Here is a 21,178-nt window from a genome sequence, read left to right as displayed (position 1 = left end):
TCAGAGCATCATTACAGTAAGAAGTGGAAAGCGTATGACCAACACCAACACTACCAACACCTGGCCTGGATCAGGTCATTTTATTTATTTTTTTTTACCTCGAACAATTCTGTAAAGAAGAATGTGCAATTATTCCCTAATCCAGGTGCATCTAGAGACACAACCAAAGAGAGTGATTAAAGCAAAAGGTGACTCTACAAATGATTAAATCAGGGAACTGATGACTTTTTCAACCCTGTTATTCCATTATTTTTATTCATTTTCAAAACTGTCATTGTCTTTTATTTTTCATTAGTTTGATGTTGTAAGGAACATTTTTTATTTAATTAAGATGGAAAAAGTTTATGCTTAATGTGATGTGTATGACAAATAATCTAGCTATTTCAAGGGAGTATGATGATTTTCTATAGGCACTCTGTCAGTATTTTTTTTTAATATTATGAAAAAAAACAAACATTAAGTCATCCAATGCAATAAAGGAAACAATCAGCATTTTCATTCAGTCCTATAAGTGGATGAAATGACTCCACAGTTGGAGGTGAATGAATGAGTGTGTAGATTGTTATGTTTAACTATTGGCTCCAGACAAATGAGCACGACTCTGCCACGTCCTCATCTGCACCAGTCACAGGCCTGTTGCTTTCTGAAAGAGGACACATGTTGTGAATGTGCAACAGTATTCAAGAGAGAGTGCAAAAATTGGCAAATTCCCTCTCTAATCCAATATGGGTGTGGACTTGGCACACTTGTTATTTTTTGCTCCAAAGGATTTACAGAGTATGCAAAATGTGTGCATGATTGTGCATGCATGTCTGTGTATTGTGTCGAGATATTGTTGAATCCATTTGATCCTCCTTGTTAACCCAAAGGCAAATTTCCACTTCTGTGGACAATAAACTTCTGTTCTTTGTGTGGGTGCATGTGTGTGTGTGTGTGTGTGTGTGTGTGAGAGAGAGAGAGCCTGAATGCCTGCGTGTGCGTGACTGCTTTTCCCATTAAGGATGAGTATATGAGGCAACCAGAGCAGATTTGGTTGAGGATAAAGATAGATGCAGAGTGAGATGGCTGATTACTTGCACTGAGTACTGAGGCGCATTTTCTTTCATCTCTGTTATAGACTCTCAATTTCTCTCACTCTTCTTTATTCAACTCAACTTCATGGCAGCCTGCAGCTACTGGCCGTTTGCCACAGCCGAGGTCCACGGAGGTCTGATGGCAGTAACACAATAGGTGGGGAATACCGCCTTGGCTATATTGCGGTATCGTCTGAATGCAGTGTGGCCACTGCTGAGACTGTTGAGTATAATTCCCTTGTGGAAATGTCACATTTGTAATGATCAAAGTCACAGCTCATTTACCAAACCTTCATCAACCTCAGAAGTAAATTGAGCTCGCTGATTTGAAGATAATATAAAATGATGTAATTCTTCATCAGTTGAAAACGGCCTCTATATGTGACATCTATAGGATCCTCACTAATTTATTCTGATGTTACATGAATAGAATAACGTTACACTCGATAAGGCTTACATTTCTGTCATATAATGTAAGCAAAAGTTTGATTGGTTATGTATTTGTAAAGAGAAGACGGCATTGTGGGTGAAAATTGCCTCCAGCTGCAAAACACCTGAATGAGGGCAGCAGTGGAGAAATACAGAGTGTAACTTTTTATTATAAAATCAGAGCAAAAACAGGAGGCAAAGGTTTGTGAGCTGAACAGAGTTAGTGAAAAAGACAACCCAATGGACACTACAGAGCTTCACCTGTAGACATTCAGTCCGAGCCCGGTCCGACCCATTACTGTATTTATGGGCCTGAGCCTGATTTTAATACGTATTGTTAGAAGTTAAAGGTTAGGCTATACTGTAGCTACAACTTTTTCATCAAAACGATTAATTAAGAAAAAAACATCCACAGAATGTCTAGAGGGGTGCAGAACAAAAGTATTAATTTTACAGAATTTTTTATAGTATAGAAATAATTGTTTAATACATTTTGACGGGTCCAAAATATATAAATATTTACATCTGGTTATGTTGGCCACATCAGCATGAATGATCTCTGCACCAACAGCATTAGTACGTTGACGCACGTGAGGCAGAACTCAGAGGGAGCCAGATCCTGATAGCTCTGTGGAGAAAATGGCATTGTGCTAATGCTAATGCTAACTAACGGTCAGCCGGTACTGTAACGTTTCCTGTGCAGGCGCGATGCTGCGGGTTTGTCAGGTTCATCTGCAGGTGAGTTAGTGTGAAATGATTCAGATGTGTTTCCAGTCCGCTGTCAACACCGGAGCTGCTGGTTAGCGTTAGCTTAGCTTTAGCTACTAGCCGCTCCATATAGGCGTACCTGGCAACCAGTACAATTGAAGGTTGGAGCGAGAACGGGGGAGTGTGAGTGCGACATCTACTGGCCGGGAGGAATTTAACTTGTGGCTACCACCTTTAAGTTTCAAATTACAATTCTAAGTTGTTTGAATGACAGAAATCTGTTCAGATGAGCTCTAGATGACAGCAAATACCAATTTTATCTGACCTCAACACCGGCCTGACCCGGCCTGGGCCCAAGAGGAGGGAGGAAGGGCTGGTTGTGTGTGGGCTCTGACTGGCAGAATATCCAACTGGACACAGCTCAAAGTGTAGAAGACAAGGACATCGTCACCACAGTCTGTAGCAGGGTAATGTGTGGTCCAAAAGACAGCAGTGAGAGACAGTACTGGTTTATTCTGCCTTAATTATTTTGCCGTGGATCTGATCACAATCGAGTGACCATGTCTTATTTTGATGCTGTATTCTTCTTCATTTACTTCTTCTTCAAATACAGTTGTATACTGTATTGCGGTGTATTTGTCATGTTCAACTATTGAGAAAAGTAGATAAAATTCTAACGAAAATGAACGTTATAGTATGATATAGGTGTCACTGGTCATGTGATCACAAATTCAACTAAATCCATAGACGTTTTCACACCAGGAACATCCGTTAGTTCACTTTCTGCAAGACAGCTGCATAGGGAGAGCGTGTTCTCATATGCGCCTAACATGGCATAATTGTTACAATAATAATCATACATTTTTCCCAAAATTCCTGACTACGAAACCTGTTGACTATCGAGATCGAGGTCGGGCTGCATTCAGGCATCTGACGAAGCGCATCAGGGTTCCAGTCATGATAAAATTACCTGAAAAAAGTTGAATCATGTCAACTCAGTACGGATGGAACAGCTGAAAGTTTTAGTTCAAGTGTGAGCAGCAGTAGACACAGTACACTTGACATTTGTCAAAAATATTCAGTGTCATCATCATATCATTTCTATGTAACAGCACAGTTGGCCACTTCATGGTAGCAATGACAAACTGCTGGCAGGTCACGTCTGACAGTGTTTTTACGTCCGACTGACTGCATCCACTTTTCACAGCGAGCGTCCCAGTGAGTCATGACAGCGAGCCAGCCCTCAACGGTGCCAGCACCCTGGAAAACAAACAAGCCAAATGGAATTTAGCCACCTTTAATTTCATTATTTACACCTGTGCTTTCCTACCGCGACCTGTCAAAACGTGTTGTCCTGAAGCAGAGGCCCTGTCTGCACTTAATAACACCGTTAGGGTCACTCTTCCCCCCCCGACCCCCCTCGCTTTTTCATTTTGACACAATTCTAATAAAAGTAAGTCCACAGTGCCTTGTGCCTGCTTTTTGTCCATCACTTGAGTCTTGTGAAACCTTGTTTGCTTCAGGTGATGCGCAGGTGATGACAGTCGCGGCAGCTCCGGTGCCAGAGGGAAGCCGTCTTCAAAGAGACGGGCTCAGCTTGATGTTGACGTGACAACAGAGGGAGGAAAGGGCGGCTGTTGCTTGTTGAGGCGTTTGTGCCTGTGCCTGTTTCTGTGCGGGGAGGAAGGGATTAGGATGAGGGGAATACAATTGATGTGGCCTGGTAGGGTGGAGGAGTGGATTCTCTCACACCTGCTCATTGTTTTGTCGTCTAATTCTGCTGTTTTCGCGAGTGCTGAGCTGGTCGAAGGCAGGCGAGCACACAGAGCTTCGTTGTTGACCGTAAATCCATGTGTTTTGTCGTTTTGTAAATGCAAGGCTGGAAGCGTCCAATAAAACCAGCGTGGTGTCACCCCGGCCATAGGTGTCCTTGTAGCAGCTGGGAGGTTAGTTCAATGTTTGCCTCTCTGCCTGTACAGTTCTTTTATGGAGAAAATGCATTACTGCTTTCAGCCCGCCCTCAGCTTATCCCCACCACTTCGATTACTGAACTAGATTTCATGATGGAGAGAAGAGAGGCAGCACTCTGGCTGAGACAATTCCTGGGGGAAGCCCGAATGAAACTGTAAGTACATTTCCACTGTGCCCAATGCACAGGCAACCTCGCAGCAAATAAGGAGGATTGGAGAGAATAAAACCTGGGATTGCAAATCACAATGTCAACGCAAGTAGCTTGACAGACTGACAGATGTAAACTCACTAGTTTATAAACCTGTTCATTATGCAGGGGCTGTGTGTGTGTGTGTAGTGTGTGTATTTGTGTGCAGTGTAGTGAGACAAACCCTGGGCTTCTATATTTCACTTGGCAGCAGCCCAGATATTATTGCCCATTGAAACTAATTAAAACCAGTTTTCTGATCATCTCAGTGTCCCTGCAATGGTTCTATGTCAAATGTGTTTCCATTTTCCTTCAGTAGAGCAGTCTCACTGGTTCTGCGATGGATACTCAAGTGTATAGGCTTCACCTTTTTTGGTCATGTACTTATAGAACTTAAGTTTAAAAAAAAGTTGCAGGGGGATTATTGAGTTCTTGCCAAGGAAGTCTTCCCAGTTATTGTTGCTATGCTGGTCAGGCTTTTCTTTGTTACAGTTCCCAGTGACAGCAGAGTCTATACTGCTGACCTGTAGGTACACCCTGGACAGTAGGGTTTGGCGGTAATAAGGTATCCCACTGCATCTTAAAATAGCAGCATTATCAGTTTTATTACATCATTGAAAAAAAAAATGCAGTGCACTTATAGATGGGTTTCTGTGCAACGTCATCGCAGATGTGCGTGCACAGCCAGGGGGCAGTAAGTGGGACATTTCTCATTGCTTACAAGCGGAGTCAAGCAGCAAACGAAAAGGACAAGGAGTCGGCAAAAGGATGGATAGAAATTGTATAATATCCCGAGGGGATCTCATCCGTTTTACCAAAAAAAAAGAAGATTATGGCTCCAGGCCATTGAAAGGGCGGATTGGGGTCCCAAAGGTCCTAAAGGCGGCGAGAGTCTGTGCAGCAACGGTGTCATAAAACTAAAAATAATATAAATTAAAAAAAAAAAAAATTAAGTTTTGCACATACAGACTTAAATGCACGCAAACTGTCGTTTCTGTACACACTGGGCTTCTCTATGAGATAACTGCAAATATCGGGCCATATGATAGCTGGCCATTTGGACATATCTGAAATCCATTAGTCACTGGGAATATTATATGTCTGATAAAAATGAAACTTATCAACCAGCGCATCCAGCGTTTCCCATTAATAAACGAGTCTGTGGCGACCGCAACTCTCTCTCTCTCGCACTGGTGCACACGGGCAGACGGGCAGATCGCGTTGTGACGGTAACATGCTATTGCTAGGCTAGCTATCCGAGTAGTGAAATTGCACCTGTATGTCAAGCACCTACATGTGTGTGGTTGAGTTTCCAGTTTTAGCATCATGTTTTCCTTTGGGAGATGTTTGATAAAGTTGATGGACGTGATGTCGTCACATGACGGCTCACCAACTCGTATAGTGAGTTGGTCCTCAAGAAAAACACAACTTCTACAAAAACCTTGGTAGATTTGAAGCACTATTCTGCCATAGTTACCATGTGTCTTGTAGGCTTGTGCCGATGTTATTAAAACACAGAGAGACAGACATCCGCTGTGATATGGCTCAGCTGATCAGCTGATCGTTGCTCCGATGGAGGTCAGATCTTCTAATGTTAAACTCATGTTATAAATACAAAGAGCAGCCAAACACCAGGCTGAAGACAGGAACAGCAGAGCTCTTCTGCAGGCTGAGAGGCAGCGCTGTCCTTTTTCCTTTTTTTTAGCAGCACCATCCACATTTTGTTAGAAGCTATTTGTTGTTAATGTTGGTAATGTACATGTTTTGTTATTGTTTCAGTATTCTTATGTGGTGTTTGGTAGCTGTTCCCTTTCCGACCGACATGTTGGTGACTCCGTCTGAGCTGTACAACATGATGTTTAATTGGCTACAGTAATACCGTATACCGCTGTAAAATGTGGAGGAGGTTTAACGATATCAACATTTGGATACCGCCCAACTCTACAGGACTGGTCGCCAGTCTATCACAGGACGGACATACAGAGATGAACACACACTTACAATTTAGAGTCTCCAGTCCACCTATTGTGCGTCTGTGGCAGAGAACCCAGAGAGAACCCATGCAGGGCAGGCGCATGGAGAACATGCAGACCTCAGTGCCTGTTCTTAAGAGGGGAAAGAGCTGAAATGAAATGACGACTGTTGCTGACAGATCTCATCAGCTGCAGCCAAGTAATTAGTCTGTGAGCTTCATCAGCTTTGTGCCAGTGCCATCCTAGACTTTAAGTTTTGAGTTTGTTTTGAAACCCAGTGAAAGAGCTATGTATGGATTAAGGGTTTGCAAAGCAAAAAACATTATGATCAACAGATACTGAGAATAAAGAAACAACATGAAACACTGCAGTGAGAAGCTGCTTATTCTCGAAGTAGCATACATATGTAAGGGAAAAGATCACAGTCCTACATGGACTCGCTCCACCGAGCGGATAACACCATATACACCAGCACGTCCTCTTTGCTCACTCAATGCTGGTCTCCTGGCCCTTCCTGCTGCTAAAACCATGACAGCTGGCGATAGAGCATTCGCCTACTGTGTCCCTTTTCTTTGGAATGGCCTCCCATCACATGTTGAAGAAGCTCTTACAGTAAATCAAAACTGAAGACCCACCTTTATTCATTTTATTACAACCAATCTTTGGTCACTTTTCTTCTTTTAATATCTATTATCATCATCATTTGTTATTTTCTCTGCATTGTGATGCTTTAAACATGTTTGTTTTAATTTATAGTTTATTGTCTTGTTATTCCTGGTATGTTTGCACTATTTCTTATTTATTCACTTTACGTGTTGAGTAAAAGCCTTTGGGACAAGGACTAACCAATGAGTTTGGTAGCATTTCTGAGCAGCTCTTTTGATGTTAGCAGCTGTTACTGTTAAAGCGGTAGTTCAACATTTTGGCACATTTGCCTATTGCCATAATCCCTATTCACAGGAGTAGATTCATTAACTTTAATTGTCGGTGCAAGCTGTTTTTAGATGGTTGGGGGAGAGACATGAGCTCTGCACAGTATTTTCACCCTTCCCTCGTCTAACTCATCAAATACAGAATTCAACAACTCCAAAACACTCTGAAATAATAATGGAACATTACGAGAGGGAGTTGTTTTCGAGGCAAATACGTAGCCGGAACTGCATTCCAACAGTGACTTCAAAAGTGCAAGTAGTTCCGAGTGCTTCATGTGTCGTAATGTTACACAATTATACGTTATTATTATCTCATAGCGTGGTGAATGTGCAGGTCACAACTTGTCCACGGAAGTGTTTTGGAGTTGTTGGATTGTGTATTAGTTTGATGAGGGAAACGCAAAAGTACTGTGCGCCTCCATTGCGTTAGCTGAGCAGCTCACGCCTCTGCCCCGCTGATCTAAAAACAGCTTGCACGGACAATTAAAGGTAATGAACCTACTCCTAAAACTATAGGGATTATGGCAATAGGTGAATTTTCCAAAATGTTGAACTATTCATTTAAGAGACTATTGTTACTGTAGCTTAACCTCTGCTAGCATATTATAATACACATGGGATGTGGGTTTATTTTAACCAAGAACGTTCTCATTCAGTGTAACTCTTGGTCATTTTAGTTACGGTAGCTAAAAATGTTAAAGACTGCAGCTTATATTAGAGATAAACACAGTTAAATGTTTTTTTAGACTGTTGCTGTGGTATTGCCTCATAAATATTATACAACCCTATGCCTTAGCTAAACCTTTACAATGCTCTGCACTTGTGATGCTTAGTGATGGTTAGTAAATTATGACCAGATTTATTTGATAGGATGCAGTAATAAGTAAGTAGTAATAAAATATCATTAAATATAATAAATATGACTTTAGTTTGATCTAAAAGCTTACAGTGCAGTATTTCCAGAACCCAAACTTGAAACCATCCCTGTTAAATTAGTGTTTGTCAGTGTTTTTACAGCCATCCGGCAGCAATGGGATTTTTTTATAAAGGGGTCTATTTGTAACTGAGAGAATGAGGTCAGAGGAAGGTGACTCTGTTCTTCATATTACTGCTGGAGGACAGGGCAGGACTGCCAGCCTGTTGGTCAGCCTCTTTGATGTCAGAATACTGCACCACCCACTACCACGCAGCCTCTTAATGTGGAGCACACAGCTCCCTTGTGTTGCCAGAGAGCTTGTCACACACATTATGTCTACATGCACACAAGAACTTATTGAGAGAAATCGGGTTAAAGCAGGAAATCTGAAAATGTGATTACATCCATGTCAGGGTGGAGGCCGTGTTTACATGCAGTCCATCAGTAATCAGATTTCTCCTCCACCTCTTAACATTTTGTTGTCCAAGAGCTTTGGATTTAATTATTTGGGACATTAGGATGCACCGCTACTCGTGAGACTCTTCCCTTTCATCGCACTGCACAAAGCAACACTTTCCTTGTTTTTGTCGAAATCCAGAAAGAAAAGCAAGATAAGATGCTAATCGTTTTAGAGTGGTATCCTGGTTAACATCCATGTTAAACAGGATACTCTCTGTCTCCGCGCCCTGCCCCCCCATCACAAATACCGATTTTCCTGTTTACATGACATTTAAGAAATCAGATTACTGCAGACAGTCAGTAGTTATCAGGTTATTTATGCACATGCAGGGGGAGTGTGGACGCATCCTTTCACAAACCATAGCTGTATTGGACACATTCACACTTCTACAGTACTTATCAGTTGTTGAAAGTAGAGATGTCACGATTATACATTTTCTTGGTACGATTATTGTCAAAGAAATAATCACGATACTATGGCCCAATTCCGATTCTATTTTTCATCCCTACCCCTACCCCTACCCCTAGCCCTACCCCTAGTCCTTAACCCTTGCCCTTGAAACGGAGCTACAAGGAGTAGGGTTGAAAGTCAACCCCTACGAATTGGGACACCACTTCAACAATCACATGCGTCATCAGTCGTCTCTGCTGGCTTTCACATAAGCAGACGTGACGAGCTTTTGCCACAAATCCTCTATTCAGAACCACGTTAACTTAATAAAATAAAATAAAATTTAATGAAGAATGATCGGTTCATTGTAAAACATTTATTTATTGATGTAAATGTGGTGATTTCTGTATAGGCTACAGATCCCCCAGGCAGTGCTGCTTCTGTGTCCAAAACACATGAAGCTTCACTTTTAATTCAAACAAATGAATGCGACAATTGTTACATTTCATCAATGAGACGAGCATTTATCTCCTAAAAAGAATGTAACTACGCGGCAGTAAACCTTTAAAACCCTGCGGGTAAGTTAATTAGCGTCCGTCTTTTCTACCGGGACGAGGTCGGGAGGTTGGCCGGCTGACAAGCTCTCCGGACGGGGTGGTGTCTCCGTGACGAGCCGCTGATCTGCTCCACAGGTGGAGGCTCCAACGTGGAGCTTCACTTCTCCGAAAAACATCGGAGCAAACGTCTAAACAGCCTCATGTGGATAAACCGACCGCACATTGGGGATCTAAACAGCTACTTTCTCGCATGAAAAAATATTAAAACTTAACAAAATGACGTAATAACAGCGCTACAGTGAGAAATAAATCAGCTGCCGGTTGCCGCAAGATGCATTCTGGGAAACTTGCCATAGCCCTCGGTCCGTAGTGTGCCCCTGAAAAATCTCCGTTTCGAGGGCGAGATAGCCCTACCACTTCCCCCTAACCCTCGTCTGAACCAGAATTGGGACACCCCTACCACTTCACGTGAACGCGCAAAACGAAGGGTTAGGGCCAAGGGCTAGGGCTAAGGGGAGAATCGGAATTCGGCCTATGATTATCACGATTATTATGCATTCATTCATTTCACAACACTATGAACGTGTAAAATGCTCAAATACAGTCAAAATATAATTACATTACTCATTGTTTAGACAAGACATTTACAGTATTTATTAATATGACCAATTATTAATCCCTCAGGGGAAATGTTTGAAATATTCAGGTCATAAATTGTCATCTACACCAAATCTTTACGTTTATTTTAATCTTTTATGTTTGGTTTTGTTTTGCTTTTTTATAACAAATGACACACTAACATCTAAATTCCTACCAATTCAATGTTATGTTAGTTAAATGGACCAGTATCTGAGCATTTACCTTTATTTTACCGATATGGTTCCAACATAATCTTTTTTGGAAAATAACAGTATTCAGGAATCTTTACGATTAATTAATTGTGGCGTTTAATACCACGGTTAATTGTGGAAACAAGTAATCGTGACATCCCTAGTTGAAAGCAATGTGACTCACAGACAGACAAAAAAAAAAAGTTCAGTAATGTTCAGGATTTTGAAAATTGGGTCTGGGTTGAGGCATCATGTGAGTGCGCACCTGACCTGAACTGAATATATAGCTCTGCCCTAAATACCTGTGAGGACTAACAGAAGTCAGGTGTATCTGGGCCAGAACACATAGTATTGCTGCCTCAAATCACAAGTGTTGAGGGGGAAAAGAACTAGGCCACAGTGTCCATTCCCTCAACCTTAAGCATACGCTGAAATACAGTGTCATGCACGCTGTGCTTGAGCACCAGCACCACATTTAGCAGTGTTAGAATATTACATCTCATCATGGTGCAGCGCTACGGTGTTGCCTAACTGACGCAATCCTCTTTCTTCTGCTTGGTGCACACAGGATATGTTTGCACAGTTAACATTTACTGATGATATTGTGACTAATTGTGTGTATCAACATCCCGCTGGAGCACATAGTACTGTAGTATTTTGTGTGTGTGTCCCGTGATCCATTACTCAGCCCTCAATGTGTTTTATTATCTGCCCCTGCCCCTTCTTTATCATTATTTTATATAAATCAATATCTAAGACTTGTTGTTGTGTTTTGTTTTTAGTGACTTGACAGTATAGAACTCTATTTTCAGTACAGCATCACTATTTTTTCCTAAGAGACTCTGTGTGACTGCTCTTCCTCTTACTATCCCTCTACCACGATCTCTCCCACCACCTCCTACCAGGCTCTAAATAGATCCATAATGTATCCCTCTGTGAACAGTGGAAAGGTTAATATGGCATTTTAACCCCGGAGCGTGGTCCATTTCTTCAGCGTGATGTCGCAGCCCAGTGGTTTGTGAAACCAGGTTGTGCTGGAGATGCACAGGGATGGTGGGAACATGGAGGATTTGGAGATAGAGACAGTTTTTAATTGGAAGAACTTGTTCCAAATCTGTAGGCTGCAGGGAGTTTGGACCCACTCAGCAGATGTCTACATGTTTGATTATGCCTGAGTCAATGCTTGTGTTGGGTGTTAACAATATGGTGAATGATCTCTTGGTGTTGCCAAAAGGCCACAGCATACAGCTCATGTTAGCATGTCTGAAATGATGAACGATGAACATTCAACTTCTGCAAGGAAAGACACAGAATCTAGAATTTTTTTTTATATTCCCTTCAAATTTACTAGAAAGGAGTCACAAAACAGTCCACCATGAATAATAAACGATGCTTTAACAGAGTTGAGTTTCTTATGTGTAAAGCAAAGAACCATTTTTATCATTGTCAAAAGTGTTAAAGTTACATCACAAACTGTATCACAGAACTATTTGTGGAAATGTGTAAAATAAAACAAGTAGCCCAGAACTCTGTGGTCCTGAGTTGTGGAATTTGAACTGAATGATGTGGGTTGTTTTTGGCAGGTTATTGGTGATGCTGCTGGTACTCACACCCCTCCTGGAACAGTTGCATGCTGTCATTCTGACATCCCACCATTTAGACATACCACCATTCCAACATACCGCTATTCCGACATGCGAACGTCCCACCATTCCAACAAGGCTTTCAATATAAGGAAATGTGCATTACTCAACAGGTGACTCCCTTCTTTAAAGTTGTACAGAAAAGAAAATTGAATTTGAGCCCACTGTGGGTCTTAACATTAGTGTAATAACTCATCTATCAGACGATGTAGCCCAAACTCTGTGCAAAATTCTATTTTCGGGTAAATCCGTGATGAAAGTGTGGTATTTTTTTTCGCATTGGATAATGCAGGCGCACAAATTATGCGTCACGCTGCACACAATGCATCAGCCACTGATATTGGATCCGTTATCCGTCAGTCAAACATCTGAGACACACACACACACAGCGAGCTCGGTCTCGCCCCAAACATTGAATATTCCGCCCGCTCGATAATGACAATCAAATTCATTTTCCTTACTCGGCGCGACAAACAGGACAAACGGCCATTTCTGAACACCTTTAAAGGAATTGTCGGAAAGACAGGATGTTTAAAAAAAGAAAACAATACCGTCATTCCAACCATAGGAGGCAAAAATTGTCGAAATGATGGGACGTTTGATAGAAAATTAACTGTTGCCATTTAGATAATTAGAGACCTGTATGTCAGACTGGGGGGATGTCGGAATGGCGGTTGCCCTCCTCCTGGAACAATATAACGTTATAGAAATAATAGGTTATACAGCTTAGCATCAGTGGTTTTCCTGCTTGTTCTTGAGTTACTTCTGGTCAGATTGTCAAATCAATTGTCAGCTCTTCCTTCTCTTCCCTGGAGGTGACAGGACCATTGGTGATGTGTCGTTATTCAAATGTCTGAGAGATAATGAAAAGGGGAAGAAGCGGACTGTATGTGTAAAATGCGAAAATTGAACGAAAAGTGAAGCTCTCCAACCGACAGCTGCCTCTGCGGTCGTGTGTTTTTTAAAACGGCTCCAAAAGCACCTGGGATTCACTGATAATAGGCTGAAGAACGGAGCCAAACTGACCTGCTGCACTGCAAAAAAAGAAAAGTTGAGTGAACTCAAAATTTCAAGGCAACAAACTTCGATAAAATTTTAAGTTTGGAAATTAAACTAAATATTTTAAGTTTTGCTTCTGAGTTTGCTCAACTCCGAATTCTGAGTTTTGACAACGCAACTGTAAGTTGTCCCAACTTATAATTTTACATTGTAATAACTTTCAATCCTTACTTCTGCTAACTCTCCTGTAAGTTGTACTAACTTACAAATTTACATTGTAATAACTTTTAATCCTTACTTCTGTCAACTCTCCCATAAATTGTACTAACTTGGAAATGTACATTGTAATAACTTTCAATCCTTACTTCTGCTAACTCTCCTGTAAGTACTAACTTACACATTTACATTGTAATAACTTTCAATCCTTACTTCTGCTAACTCTCCTGTAAGTTGTACTAACTTACAAATTTACATTGTAATAACTTTTAATCCTTACTTCTGCCAACTCTCCCATAAATTATACCAATTTATACATTTACATTGTATTAACTTTTAATCGTTACTTCTGCTAACTCTCCTGTAAATTATACTAACTTACCATTATCATTTTTATATTGTAATAACTCTGATTTATTACACATAATCCACTTAACTTTGGGTAAGACAGTATAACGGAATAATTTTAGAGGAATTTAAAATTGCACAATGCAATAGTTTATAATGTAACTCACCTTTATAACTTAATAGAACTAACAACAACTTCTACTCAAATGTATAAATAATTATACAGATGCAACATGTACATTCAAAACATTTGTTTTATTTAAAACTGCACCTGCATGCATCAAATCCCTTCCAACAGGTCCAAGTATGTGCAAACTAATGAGACCCATTTGTCCCTGTCCTGGCAGTGAACTTGCACTACATTGCATACTTGTAAACTTTGAGATATAAAATATCAAACATGCGTATTCCAAGACCATACAGAACCAGTATGAATAAAAGTTCAAATATAAGTCATATATCCAAGACCATACAGAACCAGTATGAATAAAAGTTCAAATATAAGTCATATATCCAAGACCATACAGAACCAGTATGAATAAAAGTTCAAATATAAGTCATATATCCAAGACCATACAGAACCAGTATGAATAAAAGATCAAATATTAGTATGAATCTAACAAATGTGTTAACAAGGTTACTGAGTGCCATGACTTCAGTTTTCAAAATCTCAAAAATGAGTCATGTATACAAAGCCATACATGACCAGTATGATACAACTATGACTCTCAAATCTGTTTAAGGTTACCGAGCGCTAGAACTTCAGATCTCAAAATAATCAGCAAATTCTTTCTTGTGACACTGCTCAGTACCATGACAATTTTCAAACACTGAATCTTAACATATAATATGTATAAAGAAAACCTAATAAAGTGCAAACCAAGTAAAACTGTAAGACAGTGGGAGTTCGAGGTACATCAGATTTGACGGTGAGTAACAGGAAGACTAAATTAGCATGGTGTTCAGAGGTCAACAATGCCAGATCTGGCATTATCAGTTAACTTGTGGATTCACTGAAGGAGTTTGTTTTTGAGGGATCTGACCCTTGCAGAGAGGTCTGTACCAAGTTCCATGAACACCTTCTGAACGGTTTCAAATGTGTACCTGAGATCTTTGGGGTACTTAAGGTTTAGAGCATAGATCAGTCCAAAGAGGTAAGCAAAAGCAGTTGGCAGGTCAGGGAGATCTTGGAGGACAATCTCTTCTTCCACAACAACAGCAACACCCACGACATGTTGAGAAGCTGCATTGCCATCATCCTCCAACACAGTGAGGATACCCAAAGTGAGGCCCTTCGTTTGCTCCACTTCCGGGTCAGTGTCCTTATGTTGACAGACATAGGAAAAGAACAACACATAAGGTGCAAGACATTTGTCATTAAAATCCTATGAATCAGAATAAGCAATTAGCCTAACATAATTCCAAATCATTGAATAAATATATTTTTCCAAATAGAGTTAATTATAGTTTTGACATTAACTATTTCCATCCCATACCCCACAATCAAAAATTGAAAGCCCCATACACAAATTAACTGACATTAATTAGGTTACATAAACTCATAGCCAGGACAGTACAACTATTGAAGACACCCATGACATTGGGAAAGGGAACAATGAGGATAGAGAGGTAGTGGTTTAAGTCAACATTAAATACAGTATAATAACTATTTATAACCACTCACAAGACAGTTCCTGAAGAGCTTCTCCTGACTGTCACGGAGATACAAGGGAAGGCCCTTCAATGCTGCAGTTTGTCGATGTGCAGTGATGTCAGATGTCTGAAACAAAGAGTTGCATGAAACATTACAAGTAGCTGAAACTGAAATACTGTAGAAAGTAGAGTAAACAGCTGTAAACATACAGAACCACTGTATCTCAGTAATTTGCTCTATAATTGTGTCAGTCACTTAGATACCCTTGCATTTGCAGCTCTGGAAAAAAATGAAGAGACCACTCCCGAAATAGGTATGTGTTTGAGTAAAATTATTATTACTTTTTGTTTTATTCCATCAACGACTGACAACATTTCTCCCAAAATTGAAATAAAAATATTGTCATTTAGAGCTTTTATTGACTAAAAATTAGTAAACTAGTCTAAATAACAAATTAAGTCTTTTCAGACCTTGAATAATAATAATAATAATAATGATGCAAAGAAAACATGTTCATATTTATTCTTAAACACCACAGCAAGAATATTTTAATTCAGGCAGAGTTTATAAATCTGTTTTTGTGGAATAATGTCAATGTTTAATCCCAGCAGTGTTTTTTATAATCTTCCTAATCAGATGTGGTTCAGGGGATGACCTCATCAGTGTCTCATCAAGTACAATGAGTTGTGCTTAAAGAAAAGAATGACTGTCATTCATGTAGAGATGCTTTTAAGAAACATTTGTGAAAGTGGTCTCTTGTTTTTTTTCCAGAGCTGTATTTTGAGGGTTTGTCACTATAAGGGTCACTTAACATTGCACCAACTGCAACCAATATTAATACAGCTTCAAAGAAAAGGCAAAATTCCTTTTATAGAGAATGTGAAGCTGACGTTATGTCGCCGCCATCTTTGGAGGATCGTGGGTGTAAACACTCGCTTGCACACAGCAGAACTGTCCCACCATGATTACTTTTAAGCAACTTGGGGGACTTTTTTTTTTTTTTTTTTTTTTTTTTAGGGAGACAAGCGAGTGTTTACACCCGCGATCCTCCAAAGATGGCGCTGGCGTGACGTAACTTCACATTCTCTATATCCAGAATGTTATGAATTCACCTCTTGATCTAAGCCGTTGAGGATCTGATCCATCTCAGATGAAAAAGCTGTCCTCCTCGCCCGATAGAGTCTCAGGAGCCTCCAAGTGTGCTGATGAAGGGCTGCTCTGAAGTTGTCCAATAGGTTCTTGTTTGTGATGCGATAAAACTCTTCCATTATCTGTTGAAAAGTGTGAAAAGGAAATTCAAATCCTCAATGATGACAAAAATCCTCAAAGTCAATACAATCTCAACACAATCTTCATGTTAAAATATGCATTGTAATCAACACACACAACTCTTCTACTCACTTTAAAAAAAAAGACTAAATCATAAACACAACATAATATATTCTTGGTTCACCTGCTTACCTCTGCCTCACAAAACAGACCAGGCCACCGTTCCAGAACCTCTGACACCATAGGCTGCAGCTCCACGATCTCCTTGCGCCTCAAGGAGAAAGTCAGCTCCATCTTTTGTCTGATCAGTGCATCATTCTTATTCTTCTTCTTTAACTCCTCAACCAGGGCTAGTCTTTCATCATCCAGTGAGTCATTATTGTGGTTTTCTGGATGGTCAGGGACATGGTTGATCTCACCTCGCTTTGCTCTCTTCAGAGAAGGACTCGCACCATCATCTTCACAGCTCCTTTTTTTCTGGTTAATGCTAACCTCAATACAGCCCGCCTGACGCAGCTTGGACCTGTAATTGCCAAGCTTATATTTTATGCTCATTTTCCATCCATCACACCCTGTTTCACTACCTGGCTCACGAAGGCAGGGGTGTCTACTGATGAGAGCAGAAGCAACTGATTCAATCTGGTCTTGATCAGGATATGCTTTTACATCAAAAACTGCCTGAGCAATCTTGTCCAAAATCTCTATCTTCATGTCTCTTGTTAGGTTGATACCCTTCTTGGTCTGTTCATATGCCTCATTGCCTTTGCGCAACTTCAGCTCCACATCATAGGAGAAGGACGGGATGGGAAAAGGTGAAGGCCACTCCGAGACACTTCGCAGATGGTTCTTAATAAAAGTTGAGGGACTCTGGACTGACTCTCTGCTGGATAAACTGGCTGTGTCCAGGGAAGACAATGAATCAACAGAGTCTGACTCTTGCTGAACATGTGCAGACTCCTCCCAAAGGATGTGCAAGATAGCACGCTGTGGTGGCAACTCATGTATGTCAATTAAATTACAAAGAGCATTGTTGAAGTCTGGATCTTCATACTGTAGTGTGAAGCTGCCTTGAAGTTGAAGATTCTCTTGAAGAATGTTTTGCAACTGCTCAACCGATTCAGGTACTTCAGAAAGTGCCACTTTACGGGACATCCTTGGGGAGATTTTCACCAGCAGCAGTAATCCATCCTGTGTCACAACAAACAGGGACAAAACACAGAGGGGTAAGGTTGCATTGACTTTCAAGACAATTACTTGAAAAGTTAAATTCATAAACAATGTAGCAACGTCTTGCACTGTGTTCTACCTGCAAATCATCATTATAATAAATTAGATATGTGCTTCAAAATCAGATACTGACAAAAAAAAAAGATGTCTCCTTAGGCAGAGCAAGCTGGTGCAGCCCAAAAACACACAACCTACAAAAGAATCCAACAAAAACTGCACTGACAACCAAACCTAAACACATAGATAAAGGGTGATTGCAAACAGGAAACAGGTGAATGAAACAAGACACAGGTGAAACAAATCAGGAAATCAACTCAGGAGGGAAAACGAGAAAACACAGGAAGTAAAACTAACAGAAACACATACAGAAAATCTTTCAAAATAAAATGACAGACAGCATCTTGTTTGAATGAGAGAAAGAGAGAAAATGTGTGTAAGAGCAACACAGTTTTGTCTATAATGTGTAATCAGAGTTCACTCACCATTCTGTGTCACTTCAGTGGAGCAGGCACACTTTTGGAGTCACCAGCACCTTCCCTCCCACTGTGTATGCAACCAATGGATAATAGTCATTGAGAGCCTGAGGTTCAAAAATGTCAATGTCTGCATAGATGCTCTCCACAAGCTCAAAAGACCTAAAATGTTCAAGGTACCATGATGTGAGCTTTTTGCCAACAAAGGCTACTTTTTCAGAGTCAACTACTATAGTCACGATTTTGTAGAATTCTGGCAGTCCACTGCAATGTCCAGATGAAAGAATCATACCCTCCACATATCGGGTCCCATGAAAATAAATGTCTTTAGAAAGGGACACAGATTCAAGATGTGGATACTTTCTCTTAATCACTGTGCGCAGGGCAGCGTCCAAAGAAGTTGTTTTGATGTCAGTTACTTTCTCCACATGTAACATTGGCTTGAAAAGGCTCTGACTATCAAACTGACATGCCATCATCTGTTGGTGTTTTAATGACAGAGTGAGGAGTACATTTTTAAAGTTTTGAACATCATGCATAGTCTTCTTAAAGAAACTATGTTTTGATTCAAACCTCATCGTCCATAATTCCACCAATGGCCCAAAGCAGCGTAGAAGGTAAGGATAATGGTCAGCAAAGTGGTGCTTTGGGCGCAAGCTAAAGTCAGGAAAAGTGTCTGTGAGCAGCCTTCTGTGATCAGACAACTTGATCTCCAAGTAGTGCAATATTTCCTCTGAAAAAACAGGTGAGACCACAATCTCAACAATTTCTTTAAGGTCCATCAGAATTTCCCATGCAGGTTCTTGTTCGGGTATGCTCTTTCCAATGAGAAGAGGGAGGAATCGTAACAGGGACCAATTTTCGTGTCCATTGCCTCCTATGCTGCCTTTTTCAACATTTGATTTAGAAACTGCCTTTGGTTTATTCACCCTGTCTGAATATTTGTAAGGAAATGAAGTGATTAGGCTATTCAGTCTGTCCAAAGTAATATAGCCTTTTGAAATAAACTTTTTCAGACACAAAGACAGTTCAACAGGAATAACACCCTCAAAAAAATCATGCAATATATCTGGCGGAAAACCAGTGACAGGGTGAAAATATGACAGATGCTTACTTAATACACATTCACTTTTAACACCATTTACATGTGGAACATGTTCATTATTAAGTTGTAGCAGAAATGTATTGTGCTGCTCTCTGGAGCGTAACTGAAAATCAGATATTGCAGTAGTTGCTATTTCACCTCGATTTGTTACACAAAATCTACAGAAATTCTTCACATTGAAACTTTCCTGAAAGCCGGCAAGTGCGTGAGCTCCTAAATTGTCCGCACAGACGCAAAATACTGAACCTTTTACATAGTTATTAAGAGTTTGCACAAAGACCCCTGTTTGTTCCAGTGACTTTAAATCCTTAATTAAAGGACTGAGAAACTTTTCGAAACCAAACTGCTTAACATCACAAGTCTTTCCAAGAAGAGCTAAATGAATTGAGTGTAAAGTTGAACGAAACTTTGAGGGCAGATTAAGAATAACCCAATAAAGAGCAGTAATCTTATGAATTTTCTTTGATGTGCCTAATGGGTTGCACAATTCAAAATCGTCTATATAGAGAGCTAATGAAATTGACAGCTCCTCTTCTCCAAAATGTTCATTTTGTTTGAAGTAAGAACCATCTTGGAAAGTCTTGTAAAACCCTGGAGTAGACTCTTCACTGAAATTAAGTTTTTCTAGAAACTCTGCTCTGTTCAATAAAAGCTCAACGACCTGATTCACAGAAACATAAACAAAGGCTTTTTTTGAAGTCCTGTCGTACAATAACTCAGTTGGTTCAATGATAGAGAAATGCTCCCTGAAATATTTGTTTCTCCTATAATCAGTTGATAATGTACCTTTTTCTGATGTAGAAACAAGTACAGGGTTTTTGTCAAACACACTGTTACTTATCTCTTGAATAATTTCTTCCTCAACTTCAATATTATGTTTTGCAAAAACCTCTTTTAGAATTTCTGTTGTATGACACTTGGAAAGGGACAAAATATCATTAAATTCTTCTATAATTGCCTGTATTGCATGTTTCGACACATGTAGCAGACATTGCATACGAAGAAAAAGGGAAGCTAATTTGTGCTGAAGTATTTCAGAGTCTACATTCTGTACACGATCGGGTTCACCTTCTTCTGTGGAATCCAATCTAGGACAACTTGTCAAAGAAAGCCCAACTTCAGGATCTGCATTACATGGCTGGGTTGTGTCATTAGACTGAAAATCACTAACTGCTCTGACTGGTGTCAGAAAATCTCTCAGATTATGGTTTTTATGATTCCGTGATGTATGTCCAGTAAAACTATTAAGGCGGTTGGTTTTAAAGCTGCACCCCACAAATGGGCAACACACTGTCTCTCTGCGTCTAAGGTGATGATGCAAATGAATTAATATTTTCTTTTTACAGCAAATATCCTTGTATTCACATAACCAGCACTGAAATGATGAGTTCTCTTGCCTGGGGACAGTCCTGTGATTTCTTGAAAGATGCGATTTCAAAGAACTAATGGTTCTGAAATTGCAAAAGCAGTCCTGGTGGATGCAAGGCCAGGATGCACTTCTGTGATGCAGTCGGTAGTGTTTCACCAAAACAGCTTCAACGGCGTGGGTGAATTTGCAGAGCTTGCACTGCATTAATTTCAATCTGAAAAACAAAGATACAACAACATAGAATTTGCTGCGTATTAGTAAAGCAGTCAGTAGAAATTAACATTTTACCAATTCAATTCATTTTATTCATTTACTGATAATGTAAACAACAGACTGGACTAGGGATGACAAGACTGACAATATAATATTCTGTCCCATTGAATAACAATTAAAATATATTAAGGACACTACTTGGATAGCGACCGGGAAAAACACGGAGGACACGCTAA

At 40.1% G+C, this 21,178-nt stretch overlaps 2 protein-coding genes across 5 annotated transcripts in view; one reads left to right on the top strand and one right to left on the bottom strand.

Annotated features, from left to right (window-relative positions):
* The window catches only part of stk32c (serine/threonine kinase 32C), a 120,606-nt gene that overhangs the window by 3,344 nt on the left and 96,084 nt on the right, over positions 1-21,178 (top strand). The window lies entirely within an intron of this gene.
* LOC146973846 (uncharacterized) lies at positions 13,869-20,317 on the bottom strand. Of its 4 annotated transcripts, none has more exons than XM_085800800.1 (5): positions 18,265-20,317; positions 16,748-17,743; positions 16,399-16,557; positions 15,317-15,412; positions 13,869-14,954 (listed from the first exon to the last, which is right to left on the bottom strand). In XM_085800800.1, exons 1-5 carry the CDS (start codon positions 18,265-18,267, stop codon positions 14,643-14,645), a joined length of 1,566 nt encoding a protein of 521 aa, XP_085656926.1. In that variant the 5' UTR covers positions 18,268-20,317; the 3' UTR covers positions 13,869-14,642. The 4 variants fall into 4 exon arrangements, with proteins under 4 accessions (XP_085656926.1, XP_085656929.1, XP_085656928.1 ...); XM_085800803.1 differs by lacking the exon at positions 18,265-20,317 and adding an exon at positions 17,862-18,212; XM_085800802.1 differs by lacking the exon at positions 18,265-20,317 and adding an exon at positions 17,912-18,212.

Source organism: Trachurus japonicus, chromosome 15, assembly GCF_045865225.1.
Source record: "Trachurus japonicus isolate A0001 chromosome 15, Traja_1.0".
In the NCBI taxonomy this organism is placed as follows: Eukaryota; Metazoa; Chordata; class Actinopteri; order Carangiformes; family Carangidae; genus Trachurus; species Trachurus japonicus.
This window is presented reverse-complemented; position numbering and strand designations above follow the sequence as displayed.